This window comes from Eulemur rufifrons, chromosome 11 (genome assembly GCF_041146395.1).
Source record: "Eulemur rufifrons isolate Redbay chromosome 11, OSU_ERuf_1, whole genome shotgun sequence".
Lineage (NCBI taxonomy): Eukaryota > Metazoa > Chordata > Mammalia > Primates > Lemuridae > Eulemur > Eulemur rufifrons.
Genome location: NC_090993.1, coordinates 4,981,302 through 5,001,202, shown reverse-complemented (window position 1 = coordinate 5,001,202; position 19,901 = coordinate 4,981,302). Strand labels below are relative to the sequence as shown.

General features: G+C 35.5%; 1 protein-coding gene across 3 annotated transcripts in view; it reads right to left on the bottom strand.

Moving 5' to 3' along the window:
• AKT3 (AKT serine/threonine kinase 3) overlaps positions 1–19,901 on the bottom strand; it is a 234,091-nt gene that overhangs the window by 207,492 nt on the left and 6,698 nt on the right. For 2 of the 3 annotated variants that reach the window (XM_069484547.1, XM_069484548.1), the window contains exon 2: positions 11,138–11,295. In XM_069484547.1, the coding sequence (XP_069340648.1) occupies positions 11,138–11,183 (46 nt within the window). In that variant the 5' untranslated portion in view covers positions 11,184–11,295. Of the gene's footprint in view, positions 1–11,137; positions 11,296–11,562; positions 11,603–19,901 lie in introns of those variants that run through there. The other variant, XM_069484549.1, reaches the window with a different exon arrangement.

Sequence of the window (19,901 nt, the reverse complement as noted above, 5' to 3'; positions counted from 1 at the left end):
GGAATTAGCAGACAAGGACTTTAAAGCAGCTAATATAAAAATAACCAAGGACTTAACAAAAACATATGGTCATAATAAATGAAGAGATGGAGAATCTCAGTAAAGAAACAGAACCTATGATGAACCAAATAGAAAAATTCACTAAGGCCCAAGAGTTAACAGTCTAGAGATGGCAGAAGAGGTAGTGAATTTAACAGATTAATAGAAATTATACAGTCTGAAGAAATAAGAGAAAAAAGATTTTAAAAAATGAACAGAGCTCCACTGACATGTGGGACATTATCAAATGATCTACAAAGGCGTAACAGGAGTCTCAGAAGCAGAGGAGAGAAAAGAGCAAAATATGTTCTGAAAAAATAATGACCAACAAATTCCCAAGTTTGGTGAAAAACATGAAGTTACAGATCAAAAAAGATCAGCACATCCCCAACAGGATAAATACAAAAAAAAAAAAAAAAAACCCACAACACTCAGACACATCATACTTCTGCTAAAAATCAAAGATAGAAAAATCTTGCAAGCATCCAGAGATAAATGACATATACAGTCATGCATCACTAATGACAGGTGTATCTTCTGAGAAATGCATCATTTGGTGATTTTGTTATTGTGCAAACATCACAGAGTGTATTTACACACAAAATTAGTTGGTGCAGCCTACTACACACCTAGGCTACATGGTGTAGCCTATTGCTCCTGAGCTACAAACCTGTACAGCATGTTACTGTACTGAATAATGCAGGCAATTGTAACATAAAGATAAGTATTTGTGTATCTAAACATAGAAAAGGTACAGTAAAAATACAGTATTATAATCTCACAGGACAACCATCATATATGCAATCTGTCATTAACCAAACAGTCATTATGTGGCAAATGGTTATATATAGGGAAACAACAGCACAAAATAGCAGCTGACTTCTCATTAGAAACAATGGTGACCAGAAGAAAATGAAATGACATCGTTAAAGTGATGAAAGAAACAAAACTATCAAATCATAATTCTATATACAAGGAAAAAATCCTTCAAAAATGAAGATGAAGACATTTTAAGATAAACAAAAAATCAGTATATTGATGACCAACAGATATAATCTAAAAGAAATGCTAAGGAAATTTCTTCAGGCAGAAGGAAAATAACATCAGACAGAAACTGAAATCCATCGGAAGAAATTTTAAAAACTGTAAATAGGTATATAAATATGAAAGACCACATTTTTCCTGTTCTTCTTTAAAAAACATATGACTAAAGCAAAAAACAAAACATTATATCACGGAGTTTATAACATATATAGATAAATATACATGAGAACAACAGTACAAGGCATTCAGGGGTGGGGATAAATACAACTATACTATTGCAAGGTCCTATATTTTACATACAGTAGTAAAATATTAACCCTATATGAACTGTGATAAATTAAGAATGAATATTGTAATCTCAAGAGCAGAGTTTCCTGAACTTCAGCACTATTTGCACTTGAAATGGAAAATTCTTTATTGCGGGGGGCTGTCCTGTGTATTATAGAACATGAAGCAGCATCCGTAGCCTCTACCTACTGAATGCCAGTAGCAATCCCACCCCCAAACCATGTCAATCAAAAATGTCTCCAGACATTGCCAAATGTCCCCTGGGGACCAAAATCACCCTCTTTGAAAACCACTATGCTACAACAACCCCTATAAAAGTAATTCCAACTAAAATGATGACAGAGCTATGTTTCTCAAAGTCTCTTCCTTGGCCCACCTAAAAAGCCTCTCGATTTTCTGCTCCAATCACTCTGCTCTCCCATGAAATTTTAATATCACAGATATACTTAGATCAGTTTATATAATGTGGTCCATTGGAGAGCGACAAATAATTGTAATATCTAGGCATTTTTTGTACCCTCCTCCAAGTATCAATTACTGCCCTTTGGGGGAACTATCACCTCCACTGACAATGTATACTGACAGAGAAATTTAAATACTAAAAAAAAAATCAATTTACTCAGAACAAGGCAAGAAGGTAGGAACAGAGGAACTTTTTAAAGGAACAAATAGGAAATAAATGACAAAAGACCTAAATTCAACCATACCAACAACATTAACTATAAATTTAAAAATTGTTTTTAAATATTAGTAAGAAACATAACTAACAAGCCAATGGTAGAGATAAAATAGAATATTAAAATGATACTAAATTCAAAAGAAGGCAAGAAAATAGGGAAAAGGAACAAAGAATACATGGCACAAATGGAAAACTCAGTATCAATAATTACATTAAATATGAATGGTCTAATAAACCCCAAATAAAAGGTAAAGGTTGTCAAATTAGATTTAAAATAAATAAAAGGCAAGCTCCCAAACACTTGCTGTCTACAAGACAGGCAGTTTAAATACAAAACATACACAGACTAAATGTAAAAGGATGTTTTTTATATTTATATGTTTATATATATATACACACACACATATATAATGCCAACATATTAATAAATCATAAAAAATCAGAGTGGTTATATAAGACACACTGAATTCTAAGACAAAAAATATTACCTGAAATAAAGAAGAACATTTCATAAGGATAAAAGAAGCAATACATCAAAAAGATGTAATAATCATAAACGTGGATATATCTAATAACAGAGCTTCAAAATATATAAAACAGAATGAAAGAAATATAAATGCATAATCATAGCTGGATTGTAGCACCCTCTCAGTAAGTGACAGAACTAGAGAAAAAAAATCAGTCAGTGAAGATATAGAAGATATGACTCACTGTCAATCATCTTGACCAGATATTTATAAAACACTATAAGCACAATACCAAAAAAAAAAAAAAAAAAAGATAGACCATATGGTGAGCCATAAAAAGAATCATAAAAAGTTAAGATTACTGAAATCTTACAAAATATTTTATAATTATAATCAACTATAAAATAGAAATCAATAATAGTAAGATAACTAGAAAACCCACCCCTATAAAGTTTGAAATTAAACAACATTCTTCTAAATAACCCACAGCTCAAATAAGAAATCAAAAGGTAAGTTAGAAAACATTTTACACTAAATGATAATGAAAATAACAATACATCAAAACTTGTGACCAGGCAGGGTGGCTCACGCCTGTACTTCTAGCACTCTGGGAGACCAAGGCAAGAGGATCCCTTGAGGCCAGGAGTTGGAGACAAGCCTGAGCAAAAGCCAGACCCCATCTCTACCAAAAACAGAAAAAATTAGCCAGGTATGGTGGTGTGCACCTGTAGTCCCAGCTACTGGGGAGGCTGAGGCAGAGGATCCCTTGAGCCAAAGAGTTTGAGGTTACAATGAGCTATGATGATGCCACTACAATCTAGCCCACGTGACAGAGGGAGACTGCGTCTCAAAAAAAGAAAAAAAATTGTGGGATAGTTAAGCACTATAGTAAGCTTTAAGTGTTTATATTTTTTTTAGAAAGAAAAGTTCAAAATTAATCATTTAAGTTTCTACCTTAGGAAGCCAGAAAAAGACACCCAAATTAAAATAATAAAGAACAAAAGCAATGACACAGAAAACAAAGGATAAAGAAAATTAACAAAGCAAAAAGTTGGCCCTTGGGAAAAAAATTATTAAAATGAACAGACTCCTAGCAAGATTATCAAAGGAAAAAAGAGAGAAAGAACATAATTTACCAATATCAGGACATGACAAGGGGATATCATAAGTTCCTGCAGACATTAAAAGTATAAGTAAATATTAAAAATGACTTTACATCCAGTAACTGAAATGAACAACTTGGATGAAATGGACAATCCTTAAAAAATACAGTTTACCAAAACTGATACAAGATGAAATAGAAAACATGAATAGCCGTATACCAATTAATGAAATCGAATTTATTATCAAAAATCTTTCCACAAAGAAAGTTCCAACCCACAGCTACACTGATGCATTTAACCAAACATTTAAGGAAGAAACACAACACATTTCATGCAAATTCCTTCAAAAATAAAAGAAGAAGCAAATATTTCCCAATCTATTTTATGAATCCAGCATAACCATAATACCAAAACCTGAAATGAAAATTATTATATATCAATACTCCTATAAATGCAAAAGAAGATCCTTAGCCAAATATTAATAAATCCAAACTGCTAATGTATTAAAAAATACATCATGACCAAATGAGATTTATTCCAGAAATGAAAAGCAATTCACCATATTAACAGAATAAAAAGAAAAATCAAATGGTCATTTCAGTAAATGCAGTAAAATCTTTTGAAAACACTGAACAACCACTCATGATAAAAACTCTCAGCCAACAAGGAATAGAATGAACTTTCTCAACCTCAGTGGAAAAGCAACAACTCATACAACATCCAATAGCAAAATTAATGCTTTCCTAATAAGGCAAGCAATAAGGCAAACATATCACTCATCACTTTTATTCAACATTGGACTGTAGGTCCTATTCAGTGAAATAAGGCCAGAAAAAGAAATTAAAGGCATAAAGATTGGATAGAAAGAAGCAGAACTGTGGATCTTTGCATGGTGACTTTACCATCTAAGTAGAAAATCTTAAAAGTAACATTACTAAGTGAATTTAAGGAGGCTGCAGTTTACAAAGCCAATATACAAAACTGAAACTATTGATCAGGAAAGGGCAAGTATGTGTGTGTAACAGCAACTTTACAATTCTATGAATGACTCTAGAATGTATATGAAAGCTTATCAATTGATGGTTCTCTCCATTTGGTTCTACTGGTTAAAATTTTTAAAACAAACATATTGAAACTATAAGAAAAACAAATTTCACGTTATTGTAAATACATTAGTTAAATCTCAGAGTTTCAATGCCATTAGAAAATAAATTTAATTTTCCTATGTTTATTCCCCATTTATAACCTCAACAGTCAAAGTGAGCTTCTGTAATCTACCATGTGGTTTACACAGTCATAACCTTTTACTCTCTATGGAAAAAGCTTGCTGCTAGGTAGTAAACAGGAAATCATACTGTCCTTTTCTTTCTCCTTAATCACTTTATAATTTATTTCTAAAGTCACTTTGTAAATAAGACATGAACAAAAAGAAGCACGAGTACATACTAAGTAAAGAAGAAAAGGCCTCTGGATTTAGATAAGCACCCACAAAAATGTGTTTTGTTTTCTATAACAACTTCTTAAATTTGACTAGATCACAACAATCACACATTACAACATAAGCCAGCTCACAATCTTTATGTTACTAAAGTATATTTTGCATAGCAGGATTAAGCTATCTTGTGAGGTAACTCACAGACACAAAATTTTTAGCTTGGAACTACCAAATACTAACACTCTAGTTCATCTAAGTAAACCATTTCACAGAATATAAAATAAATATCATTCAAAGGACAGAGTTTATGGATATCCCTGAATTGAAACTGGGGGAAAAAATTATTAAAAGTACAAAAAACTGGTCACACACAAAAAACATTAAAGTTCAATTTGTTAGATATTAATACAACAAAAAGTATAAGAAATTAACACAGTCATGTAGCATTTTCATCAATGAAAATTTTTTTAATGATAAAACCACCTCTTAGATTTGTACCAATGTCAAAATAGTAACATTATGAATTAACTAATCATACATTAGATTTTAACTTATTAGGAAGGAACTGACTTTCCACATTTATAAAAGACTACTCAGGTTTTTAAAAAACAATATTATTAAGCAAATGAAATTTTAAAATTATAAGCCCTTGATTAATATTATTGCAATTTACTTAATTCTATAATTTAGACCTTTTAAACTGGTTAAATATCCTACTTTATTAACACACTAAGTTTCTTCACAGTAAGTATTACCACTAGCTATAATGGAGCAAACTAAAACAAAACTTTTGAAATCTACTTTAGAGATTTACAATCACCTAGAACATAACTACAGGCTGGTTTTTGAACAAAATAATTTAGTAAGTGTTTAAAATATATATAGATTCTTATGCTCATATGCAACTAAACTATAAGGAGTGCTCCTAGGTCCATCAAGAAGGAAAATGCAGACAATACTTTACTCCATGTTTGCTACATGATATTTCATTTATTGTCATTTCTAACACCAACAAAATTATGTTAATGTGTTATTCTCAATATCATCGTTTTTCAAACATACAGAAAAGTACAGGGAAAAAAAAGTTTTACTATTGATCTGCCACTAATAACCAAGATTAAGAAAGCATTTATCCTACATAATATCAATATTTATCTTTAAGTCCTTTATTTTTCCTTTTCTAAGAAGAAATTTACTGAAAAGCAACTTATTCACATTAAAAGTACGAATCAGGTTATATCTGGGAAGGAGCTAACAAAAACTGATTCATAAATACAAACTTGAGAAAAAAGACTAATATTCAAAGTAATGACTATAACTTTTTATATCACTATCTTTTATTAATAGAGTACATAATTTTAAAACACTCCCTATGCAAATTATCTCATAATGCTTACAACCACACTGTGAGATAGAGAAAGCAGATATTATATGTATATTCAAATGAGTACATCAAAGTTCAGGTAATAATATTTTGCCCAGGGTAAACAGGCAGTAAACAATCTTGCTCTTTTGGAAGAAATTCCTTGAACCAAAATATAGTCAAAAACAACAGACTATATAATGAAATTTACTTGACTAAAACACAAAATTATCATTAAAATAATACTGAAAATCTCTAGAGAAATAAATTAAGACTAGTGGAAGAAAAAAATGCTAAATTTGGTTTCCCCTAGTATTTCAACTATTGCTTTCAAGAGTACAGCTAATTACCACCATCACAAACTCTCATTCAGTGAATCTAATGCATCATAAAGAAAGGGAGAAATAATACAGGGTACTCCCAGTGAATCCAGTCCTTTCATAAATGTACAGGCAAACAAGATCAAACAGAGATCACCAAACACCTGAAGAAAACTAACATCACCAAAAAGCAACCATAATAAACAAATTGAAAGAGTTATTCAAAGAGGAGAAAAACTTGGAGATAAAATTTATTTATTTATTAATCCTAAGATTAAAGATTGTTATCTATAAGAGCAGATGACTGTGAACTAGAAAAAGTTCCCAGAAATATAAAATAATACCTGTAATAAATAATTCAATAAGGGGTTTGATAAAAAAAGTCAAGGAAATGTCCCAGAAAAAATGAGGGGAAAAAAAGACATGGAAAATGAAAAGAAAAATTTTGAAACAGAAGATTGATATAGAAGCTCTAGAAAGTAAATTAAAAAATGAATGAACGAGTGAATGCAGAGAACATACAAGGGAAGAAATAATCAAAGAAATACAGACGATTTCCCAGAACAAAAGAAAGACCTAAATCTTCATATTCAAAGGAGTCACCAAACATTTTACAGGGTTAATAAAAACGGACTATAGCCTGTAGTCCCAGCTACTCAGGAGGCTTAGGTGGGAGGATTACTAGAACCCCAGGAGTTTGAATACAGCCTGGGCAACTTAAGGAGAGCCTGTCTCTAAAATAAATAAAAATAAAAATTTAAAGAACTATAACTCATCGTCCTTAAATTTCCTAATTCCAAGGATAAAGATTTATAAACACAAAAGGCTTCCAGAGAACAAAAACAGGCTGCCTACAAAGAAATGATTAATACTAGCATCAAACCTCTTATGAGTAAAACTGGTTACTAAAAGGCACTGGAATGTTGCAATCTTCCAAATTCCAAAAGAAAACCATTTTAAATTTGAATTCTATACTCAGCCAACATATGTTATCAGGTGTGAAAGTGAAAAAGACACTTTCAAACATGCTGACAAACAGCCATGCACAATTCTGAAAAAATTACTTCAGGAGGTATTCTAAAAAGCTGTAAAGTAAATCTAAAACAAAAAGAGGAAAGACATGAGATCTAAGAAAGCACAGAATCTGTCTGAGAATTAAATCAAATAACATGCTCTCAGCTGAGAATCATACCCAGAAAGAAGTCACTTCATATTAGAACTTAAACAAATAGTTTGATTAAAACACTGGATAACCAAGCCATATGTTGAAGAAGGCATGCGCTCTTCTCCCAATGAGGGGGGGAAACATAGCAATTAGAAAATACAGGAAAAACAGTCATTGTCCAAACTAAAAGGCAAATTAAAGTATGACAGGATCTTCAGTACCAATACAGTGTTAAGAAATCCATTTATTCTCTAGGGATCCCACCACTTTATTTAGCAGTAAGTATTATTTACATAATCATAATATTGTTTGCTGCTTTCACAATCAACAATCTAACTATTATAAGCCTTGACTATAAAATAAATGTTATAGTTGACATAAATGGGGAAGAGAATATGAGGAATTCAAGGGTAAGAAGGTGAGGGGTGTTAATTTTTCACGACTTATAAAGTGACAAGTTTAAACAAAATGTCTAAGTACTTTCTCAAGTTAACTGTCCAACAGCTGTAAGTTTAACCATAAAGGCAACCAAAAAAAATACTGAACAAGGTAGAATAGGTATTAAAAGTTCTTCTATTTTTCACAAGGAGGAGATACCAGATTACTTAAGATTGGTTAACCATAAAACAAAGTTTAGTGTATTATATATAAAACAGGAATAATGATCAGAAGAATAAAAACAGAAAAGGGCTAAAATGATAAATCTCTGAGGAGAGAAACTAGTTTAAAGAGGTAAAGGGGTGGAAAGATTTTTACTTTTCCTTTTATACCTTTTGTGTACTATTCAAATTCTTATGTTTTATGACTATTACTTCTCAAATTAAACACATACACACACACAATCATTAGAACCTTCCTTCCCTGACCATTGTGACAAAAGCACTAAGAAATTCTTATTCATTTTTTCTTTTTTCTGTATTTCATGCACAAATACTAACCTTCCGTTAAGGTATTTCAGAGAAAAGACAACTCATTAAACAATCAAGAACCACTCTGGGCCGGGTGCGGTGGCTCACGCCTGTAATCCTAGCACTCTGGGAGGCCGAGATGGGTGGATCAGCTCGAGGTCAGGAGTTCGAGACCAGCCTGAGCAAGAGCGAGACCCTGTCTCTACCAAAAATAGAAAGAAATTATCTGGCCAACTAAAAATATATATAGAAAAAATTAGCTGGGCATAGTGGCACATGCCTGTAGTCCCAGCTACTCGGGAGGCTGAAGCAGGAGGATCGCTTGAGCCCAGGAGTTTGAGGTTGCTGTGAGCTAGGCTGACGCCACGGCCCTCCAGTCCAGGCAACAGAGCAAGACTCTGTCTAAAAAAAAAAAAAAAAAAAAACACACCACCACTCTGAAGCCTTGATAAACATGTAGAGATGGCAATAGCTTACATTTGTGTTAAAATTGTCAAACTACATCCACTCTATTACCTCATTTACTCCTCACAACATTGTTTTAAAGATTAGTAAAACTCCAAAAGGTTCAAGTGATTTGCCATCCCCCAAAAAAACAAAGTAGAGAAAATGATACAAATATAATAAGTTAAAAAACAAAAAACAATCACCTTCATAAAGCACTGAAATCTGAAAATGCTGTCCAAATTTATAACATGAGAATAACATGAAAGAAATTAAACTTAACAATACAAATGGTCAGCCACTTTGGAAAACAGTTGGGCAGGTTTTAGAAAGTTAAACACATACTTCTTATAAAGTTAAATATACACTTACCATATGACCCAGCAATCTCATTCCTAGGTTATTACCCAAGACAAATGAAAACACAGCATACAAAAATATGCACTCAAATGTTCATAGTAGCTTTATTCATATTAGCCGAAAACTAGAAACAGCCCAAATTTCCATCAACTGTTGAAGAGATAAACTATGATATATCCAGACCATGGAATACTACTCAATAATAAAAAGGAACTAATGATACACACAACAATATTAATGAATCTTAAAAGTATTACACTATGTCAAAGAAACCAGACACAAAACACTAGTATTGCATGATTCCATTTACATGAAATTTTAGAAAAGCTAAATTATAGTAACAGCAGGTAAGTGGTTGCCAGGGTTGAACGCCAAGGACTGGACTGCAAAGGGGCACAAAGGAAATTTTTGGGGTAGAGGAAATATTCTATATGTTACAATCGTAGTGTTTGTTACACCACTGTATGTATTTGGCAAAACTCACCAAATTGTAACTTAAAATTGCTTAATTTTATTGTATGTAAATTACAACTTGATAAGGCTGATCTAAAAACTCAATAATGCATAATCACATTTAACTACTGACAACAGCTTTTTTGCATAGATATTAACTATAGAACTTTAAGGAATATTAAAAATCAATATTTAAGAGGTAACTCTTAACCAGAAAGTAGATATGCAGGAATTGAAAAGTCCTGAGATTGGGAGGAACAGTCCTCATCCTACTCAACTTGGCCACGTGGGTAAACAGCAGTTGCCTAGCAATTAGTCTAAACTCTGCATTTCTAATAAACATATTGACCACATAAGCAGATGATCTCACAGATGATAAACTAAGCTTTACATTGAAGAGTTCTTCCTTTAATAATAAAAAATAATAATGCATTTAAGTTATTTATCTAAAGAAGCAGTGAACAAGAAATACTAAAAGTATATAATGAAAAAATGAAAATACGAAATTAAACAAACACATACACAAAAAAAATCCTTGTCTTCCTTTTGGCCTTTTACATCAGCACTTTACTTACCCAATTTATGGGATTAATCCATGAGTTTGTGGGTGAACCCTTTCCCCCTTTACTATTTTAAGCTCTTCCCTTGCCACCATCCAAACTGGCTTTATTGAATTCTTTTTTTTACATATTTACATGTCATTAAATGCAGATAAGATAGAACTTTTCTAGATATTAAATGATTCTAAAGACATCTCTCCAAAGTATAGAGCATGTGAACACCAGAGAAAAATACACTAACTTTCTGTAACATGCATACATACAATGAAACAGAAAGTTAAACCTAACTTCATAACTATAAAATAAATGATCAAAATCAAGAATTATAAAGAAATTCCTAAATAGCAAGAAAATTCCTAACACACATTAAATATTATTTCTCTCCTACTAGACATAGCATGTCACAGTTTATTTTAACAGCATCAGAAAAAAAGATCAGCTTCCAAGACACCACTCACTGTTGAGCACTCTTACCAATCATATTATTTTCAGTTTTGTGAAGCACTTACCCCTCTTCTGAACCCAACCTTCTTTCACAATGGTAACATCACTCATGATGGCTCCCCTCTGAGCCCCCAACTTGGAGAAATGGTACTTTGTGATATCAGCTTTAGGGTTTGGATTCTCTGCTGCTGCGGCCCTTCCCACTCTCTAGTGATGACTCAGCCTGGAAGGAAGTATTGAAGAAAGAATTTCTTTTTTTTCCATTCTTGCAACTCACATAGCAATAACAAACAACTAATTCTTTGTAAATGTCTTCAACTGGCCTGACCTCACATAAAAGTCTAGCTCTTCAAACTGGGGAACTTATTTATTAAATAGTTCTATAATGAATGCATTTCCCCAGTCTTATGACAGATTTCAAATGATAGTGAAACTTTTAACCTAAAAGGTTGCAACAAAAAAATGTCTTAAGAAAACCAGTCACACCTACCTCAATAATATAGAAAATTTGTGCAGTGATGTTTGTTTGAAGTGAAAAGGGAAGAAAATGAAAGTTAAGTGACCTAAATTCCTGTAATTTCAGAAATGCTATGGCAAAGCTATTGTGAATATTTTTAATTGCTATATTTTATGTAAAATACAATGTGACAAAAAAACAACATTTATGTATTCTTACGCTGACTTCTTCCGCTAAGTATTTTAGTTAGACGACATAATATAAAATCCATTAATTTTTAAAGTAGATAAAGAAATTGAAACAAAGGAAATATGAAAGTAGAAAAAATAGAGTATTCAAGATGTGCCAAGAACTGTTATAGGTGTTTACGTCTATTATTCTCAGGTAATCTTCACTACAATCCTATCAGGGTACTATTAACTCCAATTCTTAGATGGGGAAACAGAGATTCACAGAGTTCAAGCAGCTTACCTGATTTTAAAACAGCTAATAAACGATGGAGACAAGATCTGAACCTAGATTGTCTGACTCCAGATCCTGCATTATTAATCCCAAAACTATACTGTCTTAAGATAAAAAGAAGCTGAGTAAAAGTCTTCATATTTATGAAAGATGAGCCACAAATTTGGCACAAATCTGTCAAGAAGACAATGCAAATAAGGAAACAATAAGTTTTAACATTTACAGTATCCACAAATCTTTTTTTAAAAAGAAAAAAAAGAAGTTGCTCAGAAGAAATACAACTCTTTCTGGGACAAAAATCAAATCTATCCCATGAGTCTTCATAAAACAACTTGTAGTGTAATGAAGTCCTCAAAAAACACCCTTACAGATACAGCCAATGAGTTTTACAGAGTTATTTCTTATTGTCCCTCTCAAACTATAAAGGAAAATGCCAATGTGAAATTAATAAAAGCACTTGCACAGAAAGGGACCAAAGTATGTGGTCCAGAAACACAGGTAAAAATTTGAGATAACCCCAGAAAAATGGGACTACACAACCATACTCTCTCAACTTGGGTCTTGATAAATAATACATAGCAGTAAATTCAAGGTTAGGCTCCCTAGCAGTACTGAACTAGATTACAGGTCTTGCTCCAATGCAAATTAAGTACAGAGCCTAATCATTTACCAGTCAGGAGTCAAGACTAAACATCTTCTTAACAGGCTGACAAAGGCTATGTGGCTGGATAGAAGACCACCCTGTCACGTGTCACGGAACTGACAGCAACAAATACATAAATCCTAGACATAAATCCGAGACTCCTCAAAATCATAATCATAAGCCTCTGCCGCTGCAGAGAGTCAAAAAGGGACATTAGAATGTGGATGTATTTTCCCAAAATATGTTTGACAGAATACTAAGTTAGAGAAATTCAGGGAAAATAATGAAAAGATTTAAAAAAAATAAAAATTCTATGGCCAAATAAGCTTGGGAAATTCTATAAACCATGTCCTTCTCTTGAAATGTCGCTATGAGCATATTAAAGATTCTAAAATAAAGAAATATGTATAACTTGTTTATCTCAGCAAAGCCTAAACTTATTACTGCCATAGGAAATGGCCACATAATTCAAGGCAAGACCCATCTTGCCATTAAAAACAGGCAAAAAAAAAAACCAAACCTTTAGTAAAGATTCCTAACATCATTTTATTTTGATTGGTAGAACATCCTGAAGAACCCAATATGATCAACTGGTGGCATGATACATAATATAGAACTTAGTAACTGACAAGGTTAACTCCTTATAGTACATAAAGAATTGTTAAACACTGGGGGAACACTGATGCAAGAGCTGCACTTTGGTAGTACTTGTAGCAAGGGGCTCGACATCTATTAAAGCCTTTCTTCGTTTCTTACTCTAAAACTATATAATCTGAGTAAAAGAAAATTCGTATCTTACTGTTCCTAGGATTGGAAATGGAAGAGAGACCAGGATAATCATTAGTAAAAACAAAAAATAATACATATCCAATAAACATACATAAATATATACTTTCCTATTAAAATGATTTATATCACAATATCCTTATAAAGAACACTAGAAAAACAAAAGTATTTTCTTTTTTTTTTTTTTTTTTTTTTTTTTTTTTCCAAAAGTATTTTCAAAACTGATTCTGTTTTTAGATGTGGACATTTTATTATCAGAATCTTTTTTTATTTCAAAATATTACAAGAGTACAAATATTTTTTGGTTACATGGATCACTTATGCTATGCTTGAATGAGGGTTGTAAGTGTGCCCATCACCCGGATAGTGTTCACTGTACCCATCAGGTAGGTTTTTGCCCATCCCCTCCTCCTCCTGCCCTCACTTGATTTCCACTGAGTTTTACTTCCCTCTGTGCACATGTGTACTCATTGGTTAGTTCCAATTTAATAGTGAGTACATGTGGTGCTTGTTTTTACATTCCTTAGATGCTTCACTTAGAATAACGGTCTTCAGTTTCACCCAACATTTGATAGCTTACGTCCCCTTTGTCGTTCAGTTCGAAGAATCTTCTGATTTCCATCGTAATTTCAATATTTATTTATTTTTTTTTTTTTAATTTTTATTTTTTTTGAGACAGAGTCTCACTCTGTTGCCCGGGCTAGAGTGAGTGCCGTGGCATCAGCCTAGCTCACAGCAACCTCAAACTCCTGAGCTCAAGCGATCCTCCTGTCTCAGCCTCCCGAGTAGCTGGGACTACAGGCATGCACCACCATGCCCGGCTAATTTTTTCTATATACATTTTTAGCTGTCCATATAATTTCTTTCTATTTTTAGTAGAGATGGGGTCTCGCTCTTGCTCAGGCTGGTCTCGAACTCCTGAGCTCAAACGATCTGCCCACCTCGGCCTCCCAGAGTGCTAGGATTACAGGCGTGAGCCACTGCGCCCGGCCCTAATTTCAATATTGACCCAATAACTGTTCAGCAGCAGGCCATTTAATTTCCATGACTTTGTGTAGAATCGAGTGTTTCTCTTGTAGTTGATTTCTAGTTTTATTCCACTGTGGTCTGAGAAGATACATGGTATGATTTCTATTTTTTTGAATTTATTGGAACATGTTTTGTGGCCTAAGATATGATCAATCTTGGAGAATGTTCCATGTGCTGATGAAAACAATGTATATTCAGTAGTTTTGGGGTAAAATATTCCGTAAATGTTAGGCCTATTTGTTCTAGAGTCCCATTTACCTGTGTTTATTTTCTGCTTGGATGATCTGTCCAGTTCTGTCAGTGGGGTTTTTAAGGGCCCAGAAATTATGATGCTGCTGTTTATCTCTTTGCTTAGATCTAGTAGGGTTTGCTTTATGAATCTGGGCCCTCCTGTATTAGATGCATAAATATTTAGGATATCTATGTCTTCTTGTTGAATTGCTCCCTTTACAGCTATATAATGATCATCTTTGTCTTTCTTTACGATTGTTGATTTAAAGTCAATTTTATCTGATATGAGAATGGCTATCTACACATGCTTTCTTTTGGTTTCCATTTGCATGGAATATTTTTTTTCATTCCTTCACCTTGAGTCTGTATGAGTCCTTGCGTGTTGATGTGTTTGCTGGATACTTGGGCTGTATTTTCTCATCCATTCAACCAGCCTATGTCTCTTGAGTGGGGCATTCAGACCGTACATGTTGACTGATAAACTGATGTGTGGGATGCTGTCCTGTTCATCCTGTTGGGTAGTACCTTTACTGTTTTGTTTTACCACTTGTGCTATTGTTTTATATGAGCTCTGAGCCTTAGCTTTTTGGGTGGTTTTACTCTGATGGCCGTCTACTGTGCTGATCCACGTATAGTGCAGTTCTGAGTATTTCCTACAGAGCAGTCTGGTCTTGACAAATTCCCTCAGTGTTTGCTTATCTGAAGAACCCTTTATGTCTCCTTCATATATGAAACTTAGTTTTGCAGGATACAAAATTCCAGGCTTGCAGTTGCTCTGTTTATGAAGACTGAAGATGGGGCCCCAACCCCTTCTGCCTTGTAAGGTCTCAGTTGAGAAGTCTGCCGTTACCCTGATGGCTTTGCCTTTGTAAGTTATTTGGTATTTTCATCTCATGGCTCACAGGATTTCCTCCCTCGTGTTGACTTTGGCCAGTCTGACGACTATGCATCTTGGTGATTGCCTCTCTGCAATGAATCTCCCAGGTGTACTTTGAGCTTCTTGTACCTGGATGTCTGTATCTCCAGCAAGACCAGGGAAGTCTTCCTCAATTTCCAGCCTTTGTACGTTTTTTCCTTCACCCTCAGGGATGTCTATAATTCTTGTATTTGGCCGTTTTACATAATACCATATTTCTTGTAGGATTCATTCATTCCTCTTAATTCTGTTCTTTATTTTTGACTATTTCGAAAGATAATACAATCCATATTTGGAATTCTTTATCTGTCATTTCAGTATTTTCATTTTAGTTGGTATCCAATGCTGGAGAGCTGGTGTTCCCTTTTAGGGGTGTCCTTTTGCTCTGATTTTTCATACTTCTGGAGTGCTTTCACTGATTCCTTCTCATCCGGGACAGCTGTCACTTCCTAATTTTTGGATTTTCTTTTGTTTAGATGGTGCTTCTTCCTGCCACACACTTCTAAAGGAGTGTCTGTAGCATATGTTGGGTAAGAACCTTTGGCTTTGTTAGTGGCTGCTTTGATGGCAATCTAGGTTCTGGATGGATGCCTTGGTTATGGATATCCTTAGAGTGATGGTTTTCTCAGCTGCTGGTTGTCTGTAGGTGGCAGCTGTGGTGAACTGTGTGTGGGCAAATTCCCTGTCTCTCTTTGATGAGGGAGGATGGGGATCTTTGAAATCCTTTCTCACCCTCTGGTCTTAGTGTGAACGGCGCTGGCACACCCAGTTTAACCTCTGAGACAGCAGGTGGTGCTTGTGGGTAAGAATCAACCACCCTTTGTATGACCGAGTCAGTAAATGCTGTAAAGGGCTGTGCAAGTTGATCTCCCTGTCACGAGGTGGCACTTGCTGGAAGGAACAAGCTGCAGTGTTGTTTCTGGGACCTGCGACCAGCTCTAACCCCTCAAGAGAAGCACTCAAACACCCTGGCTGGTGGGTGGGGCCCTGGAACTTCCAGGTTAGTCCTTATTCTCCCCCACAGCAGAGGTGGGTAGGGGAGCGAGGCTGGGCAGGGCTGAGTTCGGTGAGCTTGCCCTCAGGTTCCACAAAACCTGATAAGGTAACCATTTTGGCAGGGCTCAAAGGTCTGCTCCCAGGTTCTGGGGAAAGTCACCAGGGAGGGGCTAAAGTGGCTAAAGTGGCCACACCTAGCCAGAAAGTCTGCTTATGGAGGTGGGGCTCCTGCAGGCAGGAGCTCAAACTAGCTGAGCTCCCTGATGATGGACCTGTGAGCTGAGAGCTTCCCTGTCCAGGGTCCCACCCTGGGCTGACAGCATGGCTTTCCTGTTGGGTGGACAGGTGCCCCACGAGTGCCCTGCAGCCTAGGACCCACACTGCACTCTCTTGTAAATTCTGCCCATGCCAGCTCCCTCGGCTCTCGAGATTAGTTAACCAATCTCCTCTCCGTGCCCCCGAGCAACACAGTTGAGTCCTGGGGGTACAGGATCTGGCCTGTGGGCCTGTCCTCAGGTCCCTGAAGATCAATCTCTGGCCATGCCAGGGAGAAGCATGCTGGTCCCCAGTTGCCTACGGGCTGATCAGGCAGGTTTGATGTCCCTCCGCTTTGGGGTGTGCCCTGTCCTGATGGAGCCAGTGGGCAAGCAGCACCGGGGAGGGCCAGTGAGAAGGGAGTTCACAGTCCCAGCACCCCTTAGTCCTCTGCAGGTCTTTAAAGGGTTTGAGCCACTCTCTCTGTGGACGCCCTGGTGTAGTGTATGCACCAACGGGGGGACGCAGCAGCTTCTCAGAACCCTGGCTCAATCATCTCTCTCAGCAGCCACTGGCAGGGGAGGGGAAAGGGAGGAAAAGAGTCTGGATGGAGGAAAGCCAGCACTCTGGTTGTCTCTGTTCCTCTCTCCAGAAGGCAGCCCACCTGGAACATCCAGGTTCAGGAGTCACGCAGATCTCCCAGGACCCACCAGCCCCTGTGGCTCCTGCAGTCTGGGCTGGAGTTGGGAAATGTTTACGTGGTATCAAGCTGGATGAAAACTGAGGGGCTGAACCCCCCTGGGGAAGACAAAAGCACACAGGCACACAGTGGGTAGAGAAGCAATATGGTTCCTGCTGTCTCGGCTCATGTCCATGGTGACAGGAAGCAACCCCAAGGGGGCTGGCAGGCTGGTGCTTTGTCCTCAAGAAGCTCCCAGTTCCCCTGCGGCAGCAGCTTTTGGGCTGGTGAGGGTAGAAAGGCTCTTCTCCAGCAGCTGGGAGCCTGCTGCCTGCCAGCGATGGGAGGGAGGGAGAAGCAAACCACTGCACCCATCCTTCTCCCTGAACTCCGAGATACCTTGCTGCTGCTTGTTCTGCTCCGCAACTTCTTCCTGTGGGTTCTCTTGTAGGTTCTGGCACTTTCCCCTCAGAATTACACCAGATCTATGATTGTTTGTTTTTTCTTTTTCATCTAAAACTTTTCCTTCTTTCTGAGATGATCTGGCAGCTGGTGTCTCTGGGCAGCCATCTTGTCTCTCCCTGCCCATTATCAGAACCTGAGAGCTGGAGAGACCCTTCATTCTACAGGTGAAGAAATGGAGGCCAAGACAGATGAAGTAACTTGTCCAAGATCACACAGCCACTCTATGGCAGGACCAAGACCAGACAGCCACGCATATGCTCTTTCCACTAGCACTGCCTCTTCGGTAGAAAACACACTGAAATATCCAGACAACCCACAAATCAATGACTTTTGTTTTATAATAAAGTTTCTAAAAACTAGATTTTTACATAAAAACTTTTTTTATCAGTGCTCATATGTTTAAGATTAAACTGTTAAAATGTATGTTAAATCAATAGAACAAAATTTACAATCGTCATCAGGACCAGTGAACCCAAGCATCATACAGATGGCTTTATCCATTTGCACTTAAACTACTATCAAACGCTACCCATAATCCTAAATTTCAGCTTTAAATATTGCTCCTGGGTCTCTACCGGCTAAAATGATATGTTCTTTGAACATCAGTCATAGGTAGATTACCCAAGAATTATGATCAGTAAGTTAGAAAAAATGCTGTCTTTTGTATACAAAAACAATACTGTTGACTGTTTTAAACAATAAACCATGTTCTTTGATTTAACTTTCCCACAGCACCCATGCTCTTGCACCAAGGCATCTACACTTTCCCACTCAAGTCTTCCAGATTACTAAAACCACTAATCCACAAGATAAGCTGGAACTGATCTGTTTCCTAGCGTACACCAAATTTTACCTCCTTCTACACAGCTCTAACTTTTCTAGAAATGTGTTCTATCCAATGAGCTACAACAGACAAAAGTTGGTTTATTTTTCAAGCCTATTGCATTAAATATTTCATTGCTGAATAATCTGATTTTTCCCATTCTTAAAAAAAGTTTCACACAAAATTCTTGACAGATTCAATTTAGGATTTACACAAAGCAGTTACACTAAATGTATCTTCATTCAGAACTGACTGCTTGAGAATTTGATTATAATAATTGCATGTGAATGTCATTTTACAATTTACAACATTTCGCATCTTTTACTTCATTCACTCATATTACAATTTAGTAAAGCAATCTGACAGTGCCTAGCACTTCAGAGATGCTCAAGAAATATGGAATAAATGAATGGGTGGATGAAGAAATGAAGATGCAGCTTTAGATAACTAATAAAGGATAGGCCAAGCAAATAAATATCATAGGCCAACAGAGAATGGTATTAAGCCATCTTAAAAACCAAACTGAATTAAAACATTACAGAAGCACCTATATATATTTAAAATTAATAAATACTCTTCCCTATTCGTTAAAGTATGTTTCCAACAGACCTCCATTAATTGCAAGGACTAGAACACATTAAAATTATCCTTTTCTTCTTGACAGTTTCTGATCATTTTTGTTGAGATCATCAAGTTTCAACTCCAAACAAAACAAGCAACAATACTACCCAAATTTATCATTATGGGAAGAAAAAAGGGAAAGAATGGCATATTTTCTTAATACTATTTTTAAGAATTTGTAAAAGATATTTGTTTACTTATAGTAACTAGACATTGAATTTTAAAATAATTAAACTTCAAACATCTTTTAAAAATATTGACTCAAATATATAATATATATTTATTCAGTCAATAAATATGTATTATATACTCTGTAATAAGAACTATACTGAGTTACAGGCAGGCAAGTAAAACAAAGTATTTTTTTAAATCTTTTCCAAACTTATAATTTGTTATCAAAAAGCTTTCATATATATCACCTCCATTGACTCTAAAAAAACAAATCTGTATAGTACCTTTACGTCCA